The sequence below is a fragment of the Caretta caretta genome, chromosome 7 (genome assembly GCF_965140235.1).
Source record: "Caretta caretta isolate rCarCar2 chromosome 7, rCarCar1.hap1, whole genome shotgun sequence".
Classification (NCBI taxonomy): domain Eukaryota; kingdom Metazoa; phylum Chordata; order Testudines; family Cheloniidae; genus Caretta; species Caretta caretta.
Window position 1 is genome coordinate 82,520,243 of NC_134212.1, and position 20,386 is coordinate 82,540,628.

General features: G+C 41.8%; 1 protein-coding gene across 1 annotated transcript in view; it reads left to right on the forward strand.

Moving 5' to 3' along the window:
* The first annotated feature begins 6,539 nt into the window (after positions 1-6,539).
* SUPV3L1 (Suv3 like RNA helicase) overlaps positions 6,540-20,386 on the forward strand; it is a 41,033-nt gene continuing 27,186 nt past the window's right edge. The window contains exons 1-2 of the mRNA XM_048857403.2: positions 6,540-6,860; positions 19,982-20,059. Of these exons, the coding sequence (XP_048713360.2) occupies positions 6,593-6,860; positions 19,982-20,059 (346 nt within the window). The 5' untranslated portion in view covers positions 6,540-6,592. The remainder of the gene's footprint in view (positions 6,861-19,981; positions 20,060-20,386) is intronic.

Sequence of the window (20,386 nt, forward strand, 5' to 3'; positions counted from 1 at the left end):
GAGACTTGTCAAAGGCTTTCTGAAAGTCCAAGTACACTATATCTTACTTATAAGCTTATGCTCAAATAAATTGGTTAGTCTCTAAGGGGCCACAAGTACTCCTTTTCTTTTTGCGAATACAGACTAACACGGCTGTTACTCTGAAATATATCTTACTGGATCACCTTGTCCACATGTTTGTTGATCCCCTCAAAGAATACTAATTGATCAGTGAGGCGTGATTTCCCTTTACAGAAGCCATGTTGACTCTTCCCCAACAAATCATGTTCATATATGTACCTGTAATTTTGTTCTTTACTATACAGTAGAACCTCAGAGTTATGAACGTCTTGGGAAAGGAAGTTCGTAACTGAAATGTTTGTAACTCAGAAGAGAATGTTCTTTCAAAAGTTTATAACTGAACATTGACATAATACAGCTTTGAAACTTTATGCAGAAGAAAAATGCTTTTTCCTTTTTTTTAGTAATTAACATTTAACACAATACTGTACTATATTTGCTCCCCCCCCCCCCGTCTCTGCTGCTGCCTGATTGTGTACTTCTGGTTCCAAATGAGGTGTGTGGTTGACTGGTCTGTTTGTAACTCTGAGGTTCTACTGTAGTTGAAATTTGCCTGGAACTGAAGTTAGGCTTACTGGCCTGTAATTGCCAGGATTGCCTCTGAAGCCTTTTAAAAAAAATTGTCATCACAGTAGCTATTCTCCAGTCATCTGGTACAAAAGCTGATTTAAGTGATAGGTTACATACTGCAGTTTCATATAGGAGTTCCTTAGAACTCCTGGATGAATACCATCTGGTCCTGGTGACTTATTACTGTTTAATTTATCCCCAACCTCCTCTACTGACATCACCATCTGGGATGGTTCCTCACATGTCAACTTAATAGGGATACCTAATACCTAATACCTAATAGGGAGGGGTGGTGCTAATGATTTTCCTTCATTATTGGCCTTTGAAGCCACGCTCCCTGCAGAGCTATGCATATGCTAGTTCAAAGTGGATTCTCCAGAGACCAACCGACAAAAAAGCCTTTTGGATAAAAGCCTGGGGTTTAAACTGACTCCTTCCTGATCCATCTAACAGATAGGCCCCTTATCCACAGAAGGCCCCAATCCTTTGAGGAGGAGTGGAAGGACCTGGCCTACTGAGGCCCCACAAGACTGCTTATTCTGAGCTGAAGCTTTGATGAACTTGTTACCACAAAAAAACCAAACAAAAACACCTACGTGGGATGATGAATGGAAGTTCTTTTATTGCTTTTAATACATTTTCTCTGTAAGGCTCTTTACCTTAAGAACAAAGTAGGCATGCTTAGAATTGTGTATCAGTAGCAATCACTCTGTTATTAGTCTCTGAAGAGAAAGCAAGCAGGTCACCCTAGGTAGACTGTCTTTGCTGGGAAGTACACAATGAAGACTGGGAACTGTGCAGCCTGGGAATATTCCAGTCCGAAAGGAGTGAATGCCAGAGAGAATTCCAACCAGAAAGGCAACAGCTGGGGAGCTGGAAGCCTGAGCAAAGGTGTCCTTGCTGGAACACTGGAGAAATACAGGTGCAGGTGCCTTAAACTGTGGCACTGTCAATAAACCTGCAATCCTTGTACCTGTAACATAACCTAAATTTCAAAGGCTTGTGTTGAAATTATTGTGTGCAGTGTATTACTATAATGCTAATTTAACCAGAAATTCCTTTATTAAATCCAAAGGCCAACTGGTATTTATACAATTGCTCTAAACATGCCCCAAAAGCCTAACTAATAAGAAATTTACTACATCCAAACAGTAAGAAAACATTTAGAAGCATTTGATCCAAGATACTTACAAATGGGCTAAACCCAGGAGTGCTTAGACCCATATTAGTCAGCTCTAACTTGGTCAGGCAGGTATTAGCAATATACCCTTTAACAAACATGTCATTGCTAATTACTGACTTCAGCTAAAAACCAATCTAAGACCGTCTTAATCCAGTTAAAATTTACAACCTCCTTTCTCCCCAAGACCTTTCTTTTCCTCTTCCTTGCTGACCAACAGTTTTTCTGTTGCACATGGCTTCACATAGGTTTACTGTTAAGATAACTGGTATGCAGGGTGAGAAGATTCATGCTGGCTCCTTTTAAGACAGATTTTTTTGACTTACTTAAAACCATTTGCAGTCACCCCTTATCGCTTAGAAGCCTTTTTTTTTTTTTTTTAAGAAACTTTTCTTTATCTTATTTTTTTGAATCAGCCATCCTCCCATCTCCATTCCATCTGGACTTAAAACTTGTTATTTTCAAGGCCTTCTTTTTAATTGCTAGTTGGGGCGTTTCTTTACAACACATATTCCTTAACGTAAAATAACTAATTTTTAAAATTTCATATTTATTTTACCGCTTGTATCTGTTAACAGCTGTCTCAATTGCTCTTACATGTCAAAAATCTGAATTAACTATACAAGAAGCCTTGATACTTTCATGTGTTAGTATATTCAGTCTGACCCTTGGAACAGACGTGTGGTGAGCTGTCAGCTGAAGTTGCTTCCATGTAGTAGATGCAAGCTAAAAAAAGGCACCTATAAACATTCAATAAAGTTCAGTTGAAGCCGACCAGATTAGCAGTGCAGCCTAAATCTTATCCTAACCCAATCCTTTGTCCTTGAATATTTTGCTGACCATGCTCCACTCCTACTCTGACTTATGTGAAATATTAAAATATGTATTGTAAATCTCACAGAAACTTCCCAATGCAGTATCTGCATTTATAATTCCCCTCTAATTCATCATCCATGTGCCTGCATTTGATTAATTACTGGGATATAAGGCCTAGTTTTCGTTAGCACTTTTTACTTGATAATCTTAATGTTGTACAATGTTGATTACAGCTGCATATACAAAAAACGCTTTAGTATTTGAGATTTTTAAATTCCTGTAATTTGGGTGTAATCCATTTATTCATAACAAAACCTCTAAAAGATATGAATTTTACTATTGTTGGCCTTCAAACTCAAAGCTTTTCCAAGTGGATCACAGACAATGCATTGTTCCAAATGATTGTTAAGAAAGTTGTGTGAAATCTGACTGAAAGAGAAAACAAGGCTATAAAATTGGCAGCCTTTGGAGAGGAAGGTTTGTCTTTCACCTAGGGAGGAGTTTCAAAAGATTGTCTCAAGTTTTTTTACACAGTGAGTGAGTGGTGTTTAAATGGGGTTATTTTCTACAGGAAAGGTTGGAAGTTATCAGGTTGTTTATTAGTAACAATCCAGGCTGAAATATAGCCAGCAGCTGGCATAACTAAACATTTTTGTGGGCACAAAATGCATTTATTGTGGCTCAGGCTTATGTTTTCCATCAATGAAAAGCCTGAGTTGCTGAGATGCAAGTCGAGGTGAGAAGGAACACCCAGCTCAGGATGGATATAGAGTTGCCAGCTCTGTTTGGCTCTATTCCGGAAGGTTTCATCATATGATGTAATAGCAGTAATGGCTGACCTTCTGTACTCAAACTCATTCACTGCAGAGCCATCCTTTTGCCCTCGGTGGAAATAAGGAGCATCATATGAATCAATTTCACATTTTAAGCATAGTGTATAAAAAAACAATATTACAAAATCTCCAGTTGTAATGTGAATCTTATTTTTAAATAGCAAGATCGGGTTTAGGTTACTTTGCTTGTTAACGCATGCTTAAATGTTTGTGTGTATATGTGCGTTAGTTAATTCCATTATTTAAAAATACAGAAAATAAAATACCAAACCATTAGAAAATGACAGGTACAGCAAAAACTCATTGATTAGACTTATAATCAAGTATTACTGTATTTACATTATAGAAGTTGGGTCTTCTGTAGCAGAGTGCCTTTGCTCAGAGTTTTTCTTCTTAAATCTGTACTTCAGCTGGCTTCTTGCTGCTTTGAGCAACTCTGGGGACTTTTTGACATATTCATAAAAGTCCGCACATGACATACTATAATTCAGTTGCACCTGTAACTCTGCTTTCACAACACTTTCACTCAGTCTGTTTCTTTCTTTGCTCCAAAGCTGAGTCATTAAGCTGAAGACCCTTTCACAGTATGCATTTGAGACTGGAATTGAAAGTGTGAAAGATACAAGTTTAAACATTTGGCTGTTTCCACTTTCTGGAATTTGTTTGAAAACTTCTACCCATCTTTGATCTACTTTTTGCTCCTTTGAAATTATTTCTCTTCTTATTTGCTGTAAAACGCAGTAATCATCAAACAGCTTGTCAAAATCAATCTCAATGCGAAGAACTTCAGCCAACTTCTCAAGATCAGACCATTTTACTTCACTGTCCAGTGAGAGGACTGACATTTGTTTGAAAACAGATGTCTTGAAATCATACCATTTCTCAAGGTATGTAATGCATCTTGAAAATGCCTTATCTGCTTCCTCCTTAAATTTCCTCTTATTAGATGGAGAGACATTGCACAAAATAGCTTGAACTGATCTTCCATAAAAGTTATCCTCTTTCCTTCTCTTTAGTTTAGAGTGAAGACTTTCCATGACACAATCTAATTCTGTACAGCTGGCATTATTGCATTCTAGCTTTTTGAGTGCTTCATAAAATACTCCCATCAAGTTATGCAGAAAGTAAACATAACAAAGAGGGAGAGACTCCTGCTCATTCTCACTGAATGCTTCCCATATAATCTTGACACATTCTTCTTCCCCCTCTGATATGAAATATGCCTTTAATGCAGGCCAGCACTGTAGGACTTGTTCTATCGCAGGCAGAAGGGACAGCCACCTAGTTGGTACATGATGCAGAAGTTCCTTGTACTCAATTTCTACAAATTCAAAAAATGAACTGAGAGATTCTGCCTTTTTAGCAGAGGAAGAGAACTCACTATATACTTTCAGGACAAGACTTTCAACGTCAAAACTCAAAGCTTTCATGCCATTTTTAATACAGTTATGAATTACATGGCATTTGCATCCAACCTCAATAATTCTATCATTCAATTGTTTAAGCTTCTGACAAACTGACCTGTGTTTCTGAAAATTAACAGATGCATTATCAGCCACATAAGATGATACGCAGTTTATACTGAGGCCGTTTTCTTCTATAATATTTGAAATGCGTGCAGCAATGGCCTCACTTGTCTCATCATTATCGTGGTAAAAATCAAGCAAGCCATGTTTAATCCCTTCTGTCTTGGAAAAATAACGAACAGTTATTGGGAAAAACTTCCTACTTCCCTTATTAGAGGCGTCTGATCCAACTGAAAAAAACCCTGCTAATTCAAGATCATTTAGCAAAAGTTCTTGCGATTTTGGTGCCAAAACATTCTCAGTAATGCTAGTTGCTTTTGTCCGTCCACAAGACATTTTTCTTGCAATTTCTGAATCCGGTAGAAACCGTGGAAGCATATTGTTACCGCACTGACTAGCATAACTTAAATGATGAACCACACCATGGTAAATTTCTCCAATTTCTGCTGCCGTCACTAGATTTACTTGAGGTGCGTCCTTTTTTGTAAAAAATGATGCAATCTGAGGAGTTCGTTTCTGATTTTTCACAGCTTCCTTGTGTTTTGTACATTCTGCATGGATGTTAACAGCTCGTCTCCCTTCATATTTAATGGAAAATGTTTGACGACACAAAATGCATTCTGCTGTAAATTCATCGACTTTGCGAAGCCAGTTTTTATAGTCTGGGTCTTTACACCAGTTGTCATTGTAACAACAATAGTATTTTTTCTTCTTTACGATACCTTCAGAGCTGCTGTGTTTCGAGGAGCCCTCACCCTCATCCATTTCTGTTCTCTTTTTCGGAAAGTGCGAGGCAGTTGCAGTGGAGCGTAGACTAAAGTGACCCAGACAACGCAAACGTGCCTGCGTGCGTGCATGTATCAGTTACGCTGCACAGACTGCACGTCATGACAAAACACAATCACACAAGATGAAGAAATGCACGCACAGTGCACCTGTGGGGCAGGCAAATGCACATTCCCATGGCACTTAAAACCCCGGCGGGACCACTGTATCAACTGGATTCACCATTCAATATGCATTTTCGAAGTGCCCTGGGACTTCTGGCCCCGGCTGCTCTCAGCAGTCTCCTGGCGATTTAGATTTAAGTCCTGGAGACTCAAAGGCAATCCTGGAGTCCTGGCAAGCCTGAGCGGATCCCGGGCACGCCGCCCCAGCCCGTCGCTACCAGGCATCTCACGAGCCAGCACGGGGCAGTTCGAGGGGTAGCAGGCCGCCCCTGCCCGCGAGCGCTCCCCCTGCCGCCAGCCTGGCGCCGCTGCTGCTGGGGCTCGCTGTTGACACCCAGGCAAGTCCCCGCCCTGGGCCCTTCTACCCTAATCTCGTCATCGCTAATCGCCGGCGGCAGACCTGCCTGCCTGGCCGTCCCCGTGTTAGAGACCAAGGAGGGTTTCGGGCCGGGTATTGGCGGAAGGGGCGCCGCCGGGTTCAGCATTTCCTCTCCCTCTGGATGCATAGCAAGCCTGGCGGGGCTGTTGCCATCTTTGTTAATATTTTCCCCATTCAGGCACCTTACCGGGCAGCCCTGATCGGGGGCCTGTGTCACTCTGTGATGACGCAGTCGGGCCGCGCCGCCAGTTGCCGGCGGAGCGGAGGGTGTTGCGTCTATGTATCGCTGCGTATGGCTACTGTCCCGGCTGCCGCCCCACCTGGGACTCTCGCCCCGCTATGCCGGCGCCGCCTCTGCCGCCTTCCGGGGCCTGGGGGGCCTGCGGTACCCGAGCCGGGCCGCTGCCGCTTCCTCCTCCTCCTCGTCCGAGGGGAACGGCGGCAGAGCCCTGGACACCTCCTTGTTCGTGCCCCTGCACGTGCAGCCCCTGGGGCCGAGCCCGGAGGGGGACATCGGGGCCGAGCTCACCCAGCCGCTCAACAAGAGTAAGTGGTGCTGGGCCGTCCGGGACGTGGAGGGACCGTGCGTCAGGTAGCAGGTGAACAGCGTTTGGCGTAGTCCCGAATTGTAACTATACCAGGAAGTAGTCAAAACAACGTATCTGAAGGGATCAGTCTTGGCATTGTTACAATTCAGGCCTATGCTAAACTCTCTTTACCTCCTACCTGGTGCAGAAGTCCCTCTGTCATGCTGTAGCAAGTAGCTGTTTGAATATTATCTATTTATGGAGAACTGTAGTCTCTTATTAGAAAAGTAGAGAAATGTGATGTTACAAGAACAGAAATATATAAGAAATCTTCTTTCCTTTACAGTGTCTTCATCATTAGCGTAGGACATATCTACCCTTATATTACTGAATTATTTACCTGTTATCATTTCCTTTTAACAGACCTGGGGCAAGGACCTCTGAATTGTTCAGATATGGTGATTGTTCCTTAAGCATAGTGATAAGACAAATGTAACCAAGAAACTACAAATCTTAATTTGTTAGGATTGGCAACATATTTTGTTGAAGACCTACAAGGTGTGTTATATTTGGAGGAAGAACCTGTGATTTTGTTTTCTTTGCTCCTTATTATGGAAAATGTTGGATTACCATAGTGGGCTCTTCACTGGCTAGGTTGAAATCTTGTGGGCAGTCACTTTTATATGTGGTAGCTTCATAACTTCACTATCACAAATCCTAACCAGACTGCATCTGAAAAAGTTTCCTCAAATTTCACTTTGTGGAGTGCAGGTGGTAATGCTGCCAAATGGCTGAATTTTCTCCAGATCAAAATCAAACATACCTGCTCATGAGCATTTCTAGTAAATGCCCATCTATGTTAGAAACTTATTACACACACCACTGTATCTTGGAGGATCATCTTCAGGCACCAGTGTGATGACTTGGGGAATCTGTCTATGTACAACACATGAATTCTGGACGGTGTTACAAAGCTGTTGTTATGGATTATTGTATTATGGCAAGTGTATCCTCAGTGAATGGTGAATTCACCATTTGCTGAGAGGGACTGTAGCACATTTATCCCAGTCCAGTTACTGTGGTGGTTTATTAGATCATTAAATGGTCGCCTGTTCAGGTAGAACCATCTTGGGACAATGGATATGCAAAGGAGGATGTCTAAGCAAAGTAAGCTAGTCCCTCCATCTTCTCTGCAGGGGGAATGGAAAATCCCCAAGAAGAGAACCAAGGGCCCAGGTGTTGGTATGGGGGTAGATAAACTCAGGAGACTATCGGATAAACAGGAAGCTTTGTCAGGAGAGAGGAAGAGATGGGTAGGCTTTTGTGGCAGGTGGTCTGTTCTGGGTGACCAGCCAAGGTCAGAGATGGTCAGCTCAGATAGAAAGGTTCCAGGAGCCTGAAGAAAAACCATGAGCTGCAAGGGAAAGATCGTGGACAGCTCAGCCCAAGCCAAAGGAATTCTTCAGAGTAGGGAGGAATCTGAAGCATGTGTATAGATCTGTGTATTTCTCATGTTAACTTAGTAAAGAACAGTTGTGTTTAGAATCCTGTACAGAGTCTGTCTGTTTGCTTTCACTGTCATGTACCCTTAAAGAGAGAACTTGTAAACCAGAAGGTTCATTCTCTGGTGAGATTCTGGGGAATGTGATAGAGCTGCTGGGGAGGCGGCACGAATTTTAAGGCCTAGATAATTGGTCTGCAGGGTCCCCTGCCAAGAGTAGTCCATCTCCCTCTGCTCCACAATGTACAAGCTCTATGCCAGCTGCCTGGCGTCGAGGATCATGGAGTGGTCGGTGAGCGGGGGAGCCATCAGCTCCACCCAGAAAGGCTTCATGTCCTGCGAGGGCTGCTATGAACACAACTTTGTTCTCCAAACCATCATTGAAACGGCCAGAAGGGCGCGGAGGCAGTGCACGGTAGCATGGCTCGACCTGGCTAAGGCCTTTGGGTCCATGCCCCACCACCACATCTTTGCCACACTCTAGGAGTTTGGGATGCCAGAGAACTTCCTCCGTGTGATCCGAGAGGTGTACGAGGGATGCAGCACCACCATTTGCTTGGTCGAAGGGGAGACCGCTGAGATCCCGATCCAGAGCGGAGTTAAGCAGGGCTGTCCCCTCAGCCCCATCATCTTTAACCTTGCCATGGAGCCGTTGCTGCAAGCAATCTCCAATGGCGCAGATGGCTTCAACCTCCATGGTGAGAGGATGAGCTTCCTGGCTTACGCGGATGACCTGGTCCTGACCGCGGATGACCCAGAGAACCTCCAACGTATGCTAGATGCCACCAGTCGAGCTGCCGATTGGATGGGGCTTCGCTTCAATGCAAAGAAGCGCGCATCTCTCCACATCAACGGCAGCAAAAGGGACTCGGTGCAGACGACAGGGTTCCAGATCCAGGGCGAGCCCGTCATTCCCCTGGCAGAGGGGCAGGCGTACCGGCACCTCGGCACGCCGACGGGTTTCCGTGTTCGGCAGACACCCGAGGACACCATCCAGGAGATCTTGCAGGATGCTGCCAAGATCGACGCCTCCCTGCTAGCACCGTGGCAGAAGATAAAAGCCCTGAACACCTTCCTGATCCCCCGCATCTCGTTCGCCCGAAGGGGATCCACCGTGGCGAAGGTACCCCTCAACAAGGCAGGCAAGATCGTCTGGCAGCTGGTGAAGAAGTGGCTGTTCCTTCCCCAGAGAGCCAGCAACAATCTGGTCTATATCGCCCACAGGCATGGTGGTGCCAATGTCCCCCGCATGGGTGACCTGTGTGACATCGCGGTGATCACCCACACCTTCCTCCTGCTGACGTGTCCCGATGCCATGGTAAGGAACATCGCAGCAAACGCCCTCCATGATGCAACAAAGAAGCGGATCGGCAGAGCCCCCTCCAACCAAGACACCGCCAGCTTCCTGAGCGGTTCCCTGGATGGTGAATTCGGACGGGACGGGCGCGACATCGCTTCATTATGGTCCTGTGCTCGCAATGCCACGTGTCGCCTGGGGAAGCGCATCAGCTGCTGCTGGGAGTGGTGCGAGGAGTGCCAGGAGCTGGGAGTCAGAGTGCCGCAGATCAGGTCTGAGGACAACACCATCATCACCCCGAGCGCCAGTGGCATGCTGGAGAGGACCCTGAAGGCAGCCATCCACTCGCTGTACATGGAAGCCCTGAAGCGTAAACCGGACCAGGGTGTAAAGCCTTTGAACTGACTAGCAAGTGGGACGCCAGCAACCACTTCCTGGCCGGGGGTGGCTTCACCCGTTTCGCTGACTGGTGGTTCATCCACTGCACCGGCTCAACTGTGTCCCGCTCAACAGAGCCGTCCGCCACGGGAACCGAGACAAGCATTACAGGAAGTGCGGCTACTCCAACGAGACCCTGCCCCACGTCCTGTGCAGCTGCAAGCCCTACTCCAGACCCTGGCAGCTGTGCCCCAACGCCATCCAGAACCGCTTAGTGAAAGCCATCGCACCACGCCTGGGGGAGGTCGCCGTGAACTGCGCCATCCCTGGTACTGACAGCCAGTTGCGACCTGACGTGGTAGTCACCGACAAGGCCCAGAAAAAGATCATCCTCGTCGACATCACGGTCTCCTTCGAGAACAGGACCCCGGCCTTCTGGGAAGCCCGAGCTCATAAGCTGGAAAAATACGCCCCTCTGGCCGACACCCTGAGAGCGAAGGACTACGAGGTGCAGATGAATGCCCTGATCATCGGAGCCCTGGGCGCTTGGGACCCCTGCAATGAGCGTGTGCTGCGGACCTGTGGGATCGGTCGACGCTACGCACGGCTCATGCAGCACCTCATGGTCTCGGACACCATCCGATGGTCCAGGGACATCTACATCGAACATGTCACCGGCCACCGACAGTACCAGGAGGTGTGAGCTGGTACGACATCGTGCATCAACTATGGGAAAGGGACTGAGAGACTTTTTCCATTGGAACATATGAACTGGAACCATAAACTCACTGAACATTAAATCCCACCAAATGAGGGTAGATCCATCCCCATCATCGTATCCACTTATTATACTCCACACCTGAACATAGCCATTATATGGACAACATACCCCCATATCTCAATGTCTGTACTTTGACCGGTTAAACTTTTACCCCCAATCGGGGAGATTGCACATTATGTATCCCTTACGCCACCCGTTCCTAAACCAAATTTCGCACCCCTTGATAATCTGTACCTTATTTCCTGATAACCAGAAACTTTTATGCTTAAACTCTGTACCGTTTTCTTTTTATTTCAACATTATCTTAATAAAATTATTAAATCTGAGACACAGGTCTGGGTCTGTGCATGCCTAGAGGGCCAAAGCTAGGATGATGCCTAAAGTCTTACCAGTCCCAGCAAGCTAAGGGCACATGGGAGTCAACATTTGGTGCCCTTCACAGCAGTCTGATCAGCGTCCAGCAGGGGGAGCTTGACCAGACCTGTCATAACCATAATGTTCTTTAACAGCTGTTTGTCAAAGACTGAGATTTTTTCTTCTTGGTTTCATTTTTAAAGATGAGCAGAAACACTTTCTAGCTGGAACATAAGTGCAGGATTCTGGGTGTGTTTCAGTGGTTAACATCATTAACAACTAAAGCCTTATAGGGAATTGTATTCACTTTAATGCATTCTGTGCTACTGAAGCTGTTGAGTGTTGTAGGAGCATTATGGAATATTGAACTCTGGCATTGGAAGAAAATAAAAGAATCTCTTGCTCTAGTTTATTTTAGAAGTCATGTACAGTAGTTGTAATTCTTGTCATCTTGCATGATCCTTTAGTTTATGTGGAGTTTAAATTAAAACAAAATAGGAAATGCCTTGTGCCCTTTCAAACATTTTGTTTGTTTTCATGTCCCCATATATGTGATCAATATTTCCCTAGAACTTCAAAGCTTTCTTTCGAGATGCTAGGTGTAATCCAGTTTTTCTTTTTAAAGTTTTTTTAAAAATCATTCACTTATTAATTCTGAATTTATTTGTCCTCTTCCACTCAGGAGCAATGTAATTTTGTCAACACGTGCCATAAAAACCTTAGGACTTCCTAAACGAGGCAATTTTGTTGAGCTCTTGGTGCTGTATAAAGCTGAAAATGACACTGGTGCTCTAAAGAGTGCAGGATCTAAATTAAAACAGTTTTAGATAATACATTAGATTATTAGATGCTGTCCTAATCTAATGTTAGTTTGGACAGTAAATGGTCTGTGCAAAACGTATTGGTGGGAAGTGGGAAACCTATCAAAATAATATGAGCATAAGAGCTGCTATACTGGGTCAGACCAAAGGTCCATCTAGCCCAGTATCTTGTCTTCCGACAGTGATGAATGCTAGGTGCTCCAGAGGGAATGAACAGAACAGGGAATCATCAAGTGATCCATCCCTTGTCGCCCATTCCCAGCTTCTGGGAAACGGAGGCTAGGGACACCATCCCTGCCCATCCTGGCTAATAGTCATTGATGGACCTATCATCCATGAATTTATCTAGCTCTTTTTTGAACCCTATTAAAGTCTTGGTCTTCACAACATCCTCTGACAAAGAGTTCCAGACTGACTGTGTGTTGTATGAAAAAATATTTTCTTAATCTTACTTTGTTTGGTATTACTTTATAGCAAGCTAAGTGGTTAGGGGAGACTTTCGAGGAAGAGACTGCATGGGCTTGGCAAATAAATAAATAACAAAACAAAACATGATTATTGCCACACAGAGTGTTAAGTGGAAATCCTGAACTGTCGTGCCTTCCTAAGTCTGAGGTGTGTGAAGACTCCTCCTTGAGTAGCAGCTGGAGCCTGGAATTGGCAGTGATTGAGAATTCAAATACCAGTAAACCAGAGAATTAGTATCTTTGTTACATCTTCTAGCTTCCTTCACATGCTTTTAAAGGGCAAAGAGTGTCTGCATACAGTAGAACTAGACTGAAAGATGATAGCAAGTCGAGCCAGATAACCAGCTAAGTGGGCTGTATCAGTGGTCTTTATTTGATGTGTATTAGAAATGCATTTCAGTATTTTTTGTTCAAAATTATAACTTTGAGAAATGGTTTAGGAAACACACACATAGAATCTGTTTGATCTCTAGTAACCTATGGGCAGAGAACAAGGCCTGTCTTGACAGATTAGTTAAATTCTTCACCTTTCCACAAATAATCGATTACTTTAAAATGGCTAAAAGAACTGATGTTTTCATGCTCTAAGTTTGTGAGGAATGCAATGCAAGAGCCCTCCAAGCAAATGTCTGTCCTCTAGCTTTCTCTGTTCTGCTCCCAGTAGGTTCTGTACTTTGAAGTGCAGCAGTAATAGTAAGGAAAAGATCTAACATTTATCTTTTCAAATATTCATCCTTCTCTTAAAAAAACAAGAAACCCTCAAACCTTTAAAGCTCTCTATGGATATGCTGAACGTGTACTGTGTGATTCCTTTCATTGTTAGCAATTTTGAACAAAGATTCTATAAAATTGCATTCTCAAAGTAAAACTCAGGAAAGAGTTATAAGTGGATTAAAAGATGTAATAACTGATCCTGTAAATAATGAGGCTGACCATTTTCCACAGTATGCGTAATTCTGCAATGAATCACTTGTTAATTTTAATGAGTAACCGTTTGTAGTAGCCAAAAATTCCAGAACACTCAAATGAACATTGGCAGCTTAACAATTAAGGTTATGAAGACTTTGATAATGGATATGCTGCTTAACTTTTTAAACTCTAAATTCCACACATCATGCAGACTCAAAGATGCACACTATTAAATTTTGTGCATAATATAATTCCACAGGACCTGTAGGTGCCATAGGGTTTTTATGCAAGAGTGGGTTAAAATTGGAAAGGCTATAGATTCTGAAGTCTCCTTACATAGATTTGTTTTAAGTTTTTTCAAACAACAAAACTGAAGTTTGAAATATCTTCCTGGTAGTTTAACTAAATACACTTTAAACATAGAATGTCTTGCAATCTGCCTATAACTAACTGGAAATCCTGAGTTTCTTTATCAAGTTCACTAGAGGAGGTGTACTTTTAAAATGTCTGTCCTCTCTGAGTTAGTTTTAGCACGGTTAATTGATATTTTACAGACAAGCCTGTATTAGTAACTTGGTCTTGTAGCCATTTTAAAATTTTGTTAAAGTACAAATAAATTAATGTTATAAGAATACAAATGTAATAGGATTCTACTGGTGGCATCCTGATCAGGAAAAGGATGTTGAATGTACAATGTGCTGGGAAGTCAGAGGCAGCTAAGTATAATAAAACAATAAGAAAGGGTGATTTCAACTACTTGTATATAAACTGGTCAAATGTCAGCGTGGGAAAAGGTTCAGAGAAGCAATTTCCACACATCTTAAAATGGTTGCTTCTTGGAACAATTATTCTTAACTTAGTTCTAAAGAACTTATGAAGTGATTAAAAAAGTAATTATAGCTGAGCAACTAACTCATAAGTGACCATAATGTAATTAGCTCAACATCCTTGGGGAAGAAATCATACGAAAAACTGGCACTGTGACATTAAACTTTAAAAAGGAGGTTTTAAAAATAAGAAGAAGCTAGTCAAAAAGACCCTATGTTAAAGGTGAGTGAATTTAAATCCTTTGGCTCAGCATGCAGTTCATTTAAGCACACTGTAATAGTCACACTTCTACACAAAAAGGAATCAGGAAGGGAAAGGAGAAAAAAGGGTTGTTTAATGGCAAGGTTCAAGAGGCTGTTTGAGTGAAGCAGGTAACCTTCAGAAAATGAAATTTCAATTCTAATAAAGGAAATGGAAAGGACCAAACTGTGTCAAGTAAAATATAACATGAAAAGAAAAGGAGTACTTGTGGCACCTTAGAGACTAACCAATTTATTTGAGCATGAGCTTTCGTGAGCTACAGCTCACTTCATCGGATGCATACTGTGGAAACTGCAGAAGACATTATATACACAGAGACCATGGAACAATACCTCGTCCCACCCCACTCTCCTGCTGGTAATAGCTTATCTAAAGTGATCACTCTCCTTACAATGTGTATGATAATCAAGTTGGGCCATTTCCAGCACAAATCCAGGTATTGTTTCATGGTCTCTGTGTATATAATGTCTTCTGCAGTTTCCACAGTATGCATCCGATGAAGTGAGCTGTAGCTCACGAAAGCTTATGCTCAAATAAATTGGTTAGTCTCTAAAGTGCCACAAGTACTCCTTTTCTTTTTGCGAATACAGACTAACACGGCTGTTACTCTGAAATATAACATGAAAGTTAATTGTTGAAGGGGTTTTGAAGAATAAATAGCCAAAGACATAAAATAAATGACAGGAAATATTTTAAGTATATCAGGAAACCTGAGAGAGAGTCAGTTGGTTCATTGGTCTACCAGGGCATAAAAAAGATACAGACATACCAGAGAAGCTGAGTGATCTTATCTTTATCTGCCTTCAGCACAGGAAGTGATGAAGAGATTCTGCCTTTGGACCTACACTTCTCAGGTAATAAAGTTGAGGTGCTGTTAGAGTTCAAAGTATCAGAATAGGAATTGCTAGAACAAATTTGATTTAAAATTAAGAGCAAGAAATCACTAGGATTTACTTGATGGTATATGTGCAAGGGTTCTGAAGGAGTTTAAGAATAAGGCAGTTGAGCTTCTAGCAAAAATATCCAATCTGTCATTGAAATTGGCTACTCTTCAATAAGACTAGAGTGTGAAATGTTGAACCTGTCTTTGGAAGAAAAAAAATGCTAACACTGATGCTAGGAATTGCAGTCTTGTGAGCTTTACTTCAGATTTAGGATAAAGGTTTAAAAATAGAACTAAAAGCACCTAGATGAATATGACATGTTGGGGACAAACCTGCAAAGCTTCTGTAACTTACTTGGAATGTCAAAAAGCCTGTGACAAAGTACCTCACAAAATGCTCTTAAAGAAGCAAAGTAGTCAAGGAATGAGAGCTAAAGTGCTGTCCTCTGACTAGAGATTGGCTAAGAGAGACAAAGTGAAGAATAGGAGTAAATAGTCAAATTTTCAACTATGCTAGATTGCTCAGAAGGGGAAAGGTCAGAGGTAAATATGGGGATCATCTATATAAAGTGCATATATACAGAGAGAGAGAGACGAGATGAAACCAGAGGATAGATCCCTGTGGGGATTCACCCATGAAAGCTTATGCTCCAAGACGTCTGTTAGTCTATAAGGTGCCACAGGACTCTTTACCGCTTTTAATAGATAGGAAGATGAGGAGCCCCTAAAGGTGATGCTGAAAAAACAATTAGAAAGACAGAATAATAATCAAGAGAACAGAGATTCATGTAGGTGTAGAACGTAAATGGTGAGTGCTCAGTTGTGTGAAAGACAACAGAAAGATCAAGAATAATTAGAGAGATGCTCTTTGACTTAGCTGGGAGGAGGTAATATTGTTTTATTATGTAGCATACTATCTAGAGGTCTCAGTTAGGGATCAGGGCTCTGCTGTCCCTAGGTGGTGTACAGACATTAAGGCTAGATCTGTGCTGTGGACTTTTACTGGCACTGCTGTATTGGTCAGCGATATGAAGAGTTGTGATCCCTGACTGTCAGAGTTGTGCAACAGAAGTCCCTAGTGTAGATGCAGCTATACCAGCAAAAGTGCAGCTTTGTTGGTATATCTTGTTTCATGTGTGGGGGGTGGTTTTACCACACTGGTAGAAACTGCAGCTTTGCTGATGTAGCTGTGCCCACCGTAGGAGCACTTCGCCAGTATAGTAGGTCAGTATTCCTTTAATAGTAAAGTTCTCCTAGTGAAGACATGGCCTTAGGCATGAGATTCTAATTGTGAGAGGAAGTAGAATAGTTTAGGCCAGGTCTACGGCACAAAGTTTTGCTGGCATAGCTGCATTGGCTAGGAGCGAGCATGGGAGAAAAGAAATTACACCGCCTAGCTGACATGGCTATGCCAGTAAAACCTCCAGGGTAGATGTGACTGTGGTGACAGAGTTCTTCTTTGGCTTAGCTAGCAACCTCAGGGAGGTGGTGTTACTGTGCAGGCAGACAAACTTATTTTGCTGGCTTATGCTGCATCTACACTTGGGCTCTGCTGGCATCATTGTATTGGCCAAAGCTCTGTAATGTAGACAAGCCCTTAGAAAGGAAGAGAGTGTGCTTAAAGTCAAGAGGTATGGTGTAGTCCCAATGCCTTACTGCTTAGGATAATAAATAACACTGACCTGTAAGTTTTGTAACTGAGTTTAGATTCATGGACATGTACTCAGTGTCAAACATTAAGTATCTCCTGCTCTCCCCACTCTTCTCAAAGCTAGTTCTGGAAAGTCCAAAGAGGAATTTAGGGGTTTCATTTTTTATTTTTTTTTTTTTTTGAGAGAGAGAGAGAGAGAGCTCTAGCGAATAAAATATTCTCACCATGCATTCATAATTGTTTGAGTGCAGTTCTAGTTCTAGTTCGCTCAGGGCTTGGGGATTGAACAGAAAATGCAATACAGTGGTGCCAAAGTCCCCCCTGCACTGTTCTGCTGGTACTCTGCCTTTGTTAGCTGATGCTGCAGGGTGCAAGTTAAGGCATTCAACTGTTGCAGTCTGTGCTGGCACCATGAGATACAAAATAAATTAAAAAAAAAAAAAAGGCTGGCAAAAACGTGGCGGATGGGAATGTGTACAGATCTAGACCAATTGTACTTCGTGGCCAGGTCAGCTATTTCATAAAATATATTTTTTTTTTTTGTGAGCTCAGAAATGAGGCCCAGTTGACGTGTAGCTTGTAAGGGGAATCTTGAAAGTAAAATTTACCCTGAAGTTGCTCAGAATGCTTAGCTTTTTCTCTTGATTAGTCATGTTAACTTTTACAATAATATTTAGTTCTTCATGTTTTCAGAGCTTTAGGAATATTAGGTATGAGTAGAAGTAATTAAAGGATAGATCATGAATGTCTGGATAATGGACAAAGCATGTCTAGTAGAATGAGTGCAATCTTCTATTCAGTTGCAGATGGAAGTACACTATTTTTGCCACCTGGGCTCTTAATTTTTAATAAGTGCTAAATTCATACCTGACATAAACAGATGCAACTCTGATGTAACCCTGCATCTGCCTTGCAGAGTTAAGGGTTATTACACTGTTCTTAGCTTGCTTTCTGATGTTTCAGTATTCTTAGAACATATATATCTTTTGCACTGTACCATGTGCTACAATAGCCAAGTGTATTGGGTAAGTTGGAGTGACTGCTCCAACTCTAGATATATTAGCTTATATTGTCTGACCATTTTTATTTGGATACTTCTGAAATGGGTGAACTGCCTGTTCAAGAAAGACCTAACGCGTAGCTTTTGTTATTAGATGTTTAAAGGTAGTGACCCTTTATTTTAAAGGTAAATGAGGTTTTAATTTGTAATGGTTTTAAAATTATAGTACTGCCAGGGCTGGTAGAATTAAGATTAAAACCAGATTTCCATTTAAATTTATTTAGGTTTATATCCTATAGCATGGGGTCTAATCTGGTTGGAATTTGGGATTTGTCATTTTATACACCGAAAAGTTTTCTGGCGGGTATCTTGGTTCTAAGTGTTAATCTTCTTAAAACAACTCGTTCTTTCCTTTTCCCCCTAAACACTCAAATTCAAATATTGATCTGTGAATTCTCGATTTTTTTTCTCTTTTTTTAAACTAAGGCTAGGGGGTTGAAGTGATGGGATGCAATGGTTATTATTTATGTTTAGACTTCCGTTACTTGAAGTATTTGCAGTCATGTTTAGCAAACTGTAAAGGGGTGACTGCAGAGAAGGGAGAAATGCAGAACAGTAGAGAAGAAACTGTTGCCTGAGTGAATATGTAGTCAGGTTTTCATAAACCACTCAATTTGCCACATAGGCAATTAACATTTTAGTCTTCCTTTCTGTTAAGTTAAAGGGAAGCTGTCAAGACTGGTGCCTAAAATTAGTCTGATAATTTCTGTTTAGGTTTGTAAGGATCAACATTGTTGCGCATGTGTGCACTATTCTTACATAGTTCATATTCTGACTACACAGTACTGCTTTTTTAAAGGACTTCTTATATGCTATCAATACTCTACTTGCTCAAAATAATCTGATGGGCAGAGTGAAAGGATAACATGATGTACGTGCTACTGAGCAACTGGAGGGGAAATCTGCTAATAGTACCACAACTCCTGTAGGACCCATATTGCCTGGTGGGGAGAATGGTCAGAGCAGTAACACACAGCTCCTTGCAGCATATCTCTTCTGATCTAGGTGCTGTCTTTCCTATAGACGTGTGGGGTTGGAAGCCTTCATCTCCCCTGGTTCCTCTTTGATTCTTGGTGCAGTCATCTTGAGGGGTATTTTCCAGGAAACTTTTTGGTGTGAAATTTGTAGAATTTTCTGTCTTCTGCCCACTACCAGCTGCAGGGGAGGCTCCAGCCTTGTCTTAAATATATTTCATTATTATATATTTAAAAAATTATTTAGCAGTTTAGAAAGTGGCATATTCTCTTTGATTGGGCTAACATAATGTTAGTGTTATTATGTTGTGATCAAAGAAGAAATAAGTGATTTGAACAAGCCTTTGACAGAATCTCCAGATTAATAGGAAACTAAGTGGTCATGGTTGTGTGTGAGTGTGTGTATGTATGGGATGTAAACCATTATGCTTTGGGTCACAGCCTACCATTAACTAACAAGAGTAGTAACTGTGCACTACATGTTTTCTTGCACCTTCCTATAAAGTATCTGAGATAGGCTTCTGTCAGAGACAGGATACTGAACTAAATGGGTCACTGGTCTGATCCAGTATGGAAATTCCTCTGGAATCACTTGAGATGATGGCCATCCCCAGTACAAGGCTCAATGTCAGTTATAATTAAACTTAACGAAAATAAGAGTGTGTTCATGACGACAAGCGCTCGTTTTTTTACAAACATTTAGACGCACATTTTTTTAAGGTATTTAGGTGTTGTGCTCAGTGTGGCAAGGCCTAAATAGACCACTTTCAAAAATGACTTAGGAGCTCAAGTACCACTGACTTTCGGTGAGATCTAGGCTGCCAAGTCAAGTTAGGCAATGCCTAAATACTTTTTAAAATCTGGACCTTAGACTGAGTTGAACAAAATAATTGTAGTCTTTCTTAATTATATTTTGAGCAAAGGTTAATCTGACACGTCAATTAAGTTAAGAAATTCTAAATTTTTATCTTACAGGTGAAGTCCTGAAAATCTTAAATAAGTTTTACAAGCGGAAAGAAATGCAGAGACTGGGAGGAGAAAATGGGCTGGATGGTAAGAAAAATGTAATTTGTGGCACCAACTATATTTTAAAATGAAGTTATGACCTGGATGTTTTTTCTTGTGTTTTTTCCTTTCTAGTAGAATAACTCACACACATCGTACATCAAACAAATATGTCCTCTTGGGTTTTGCCTTATTTTTTAGCTGCTTTTAGCAAAACTGTTACAGGCAAACCCTATTGTCTGAGCAGCTTGCTTTTCTTTTGTAATCTGAATGTTTGTATACAAAAGATCTGAACAAGATATATTGTGAAAAATATATTATTTCTAGTTAAGTAACTTGATTTAAATTGACATTTTGCTTGTTCTATTAGGTATT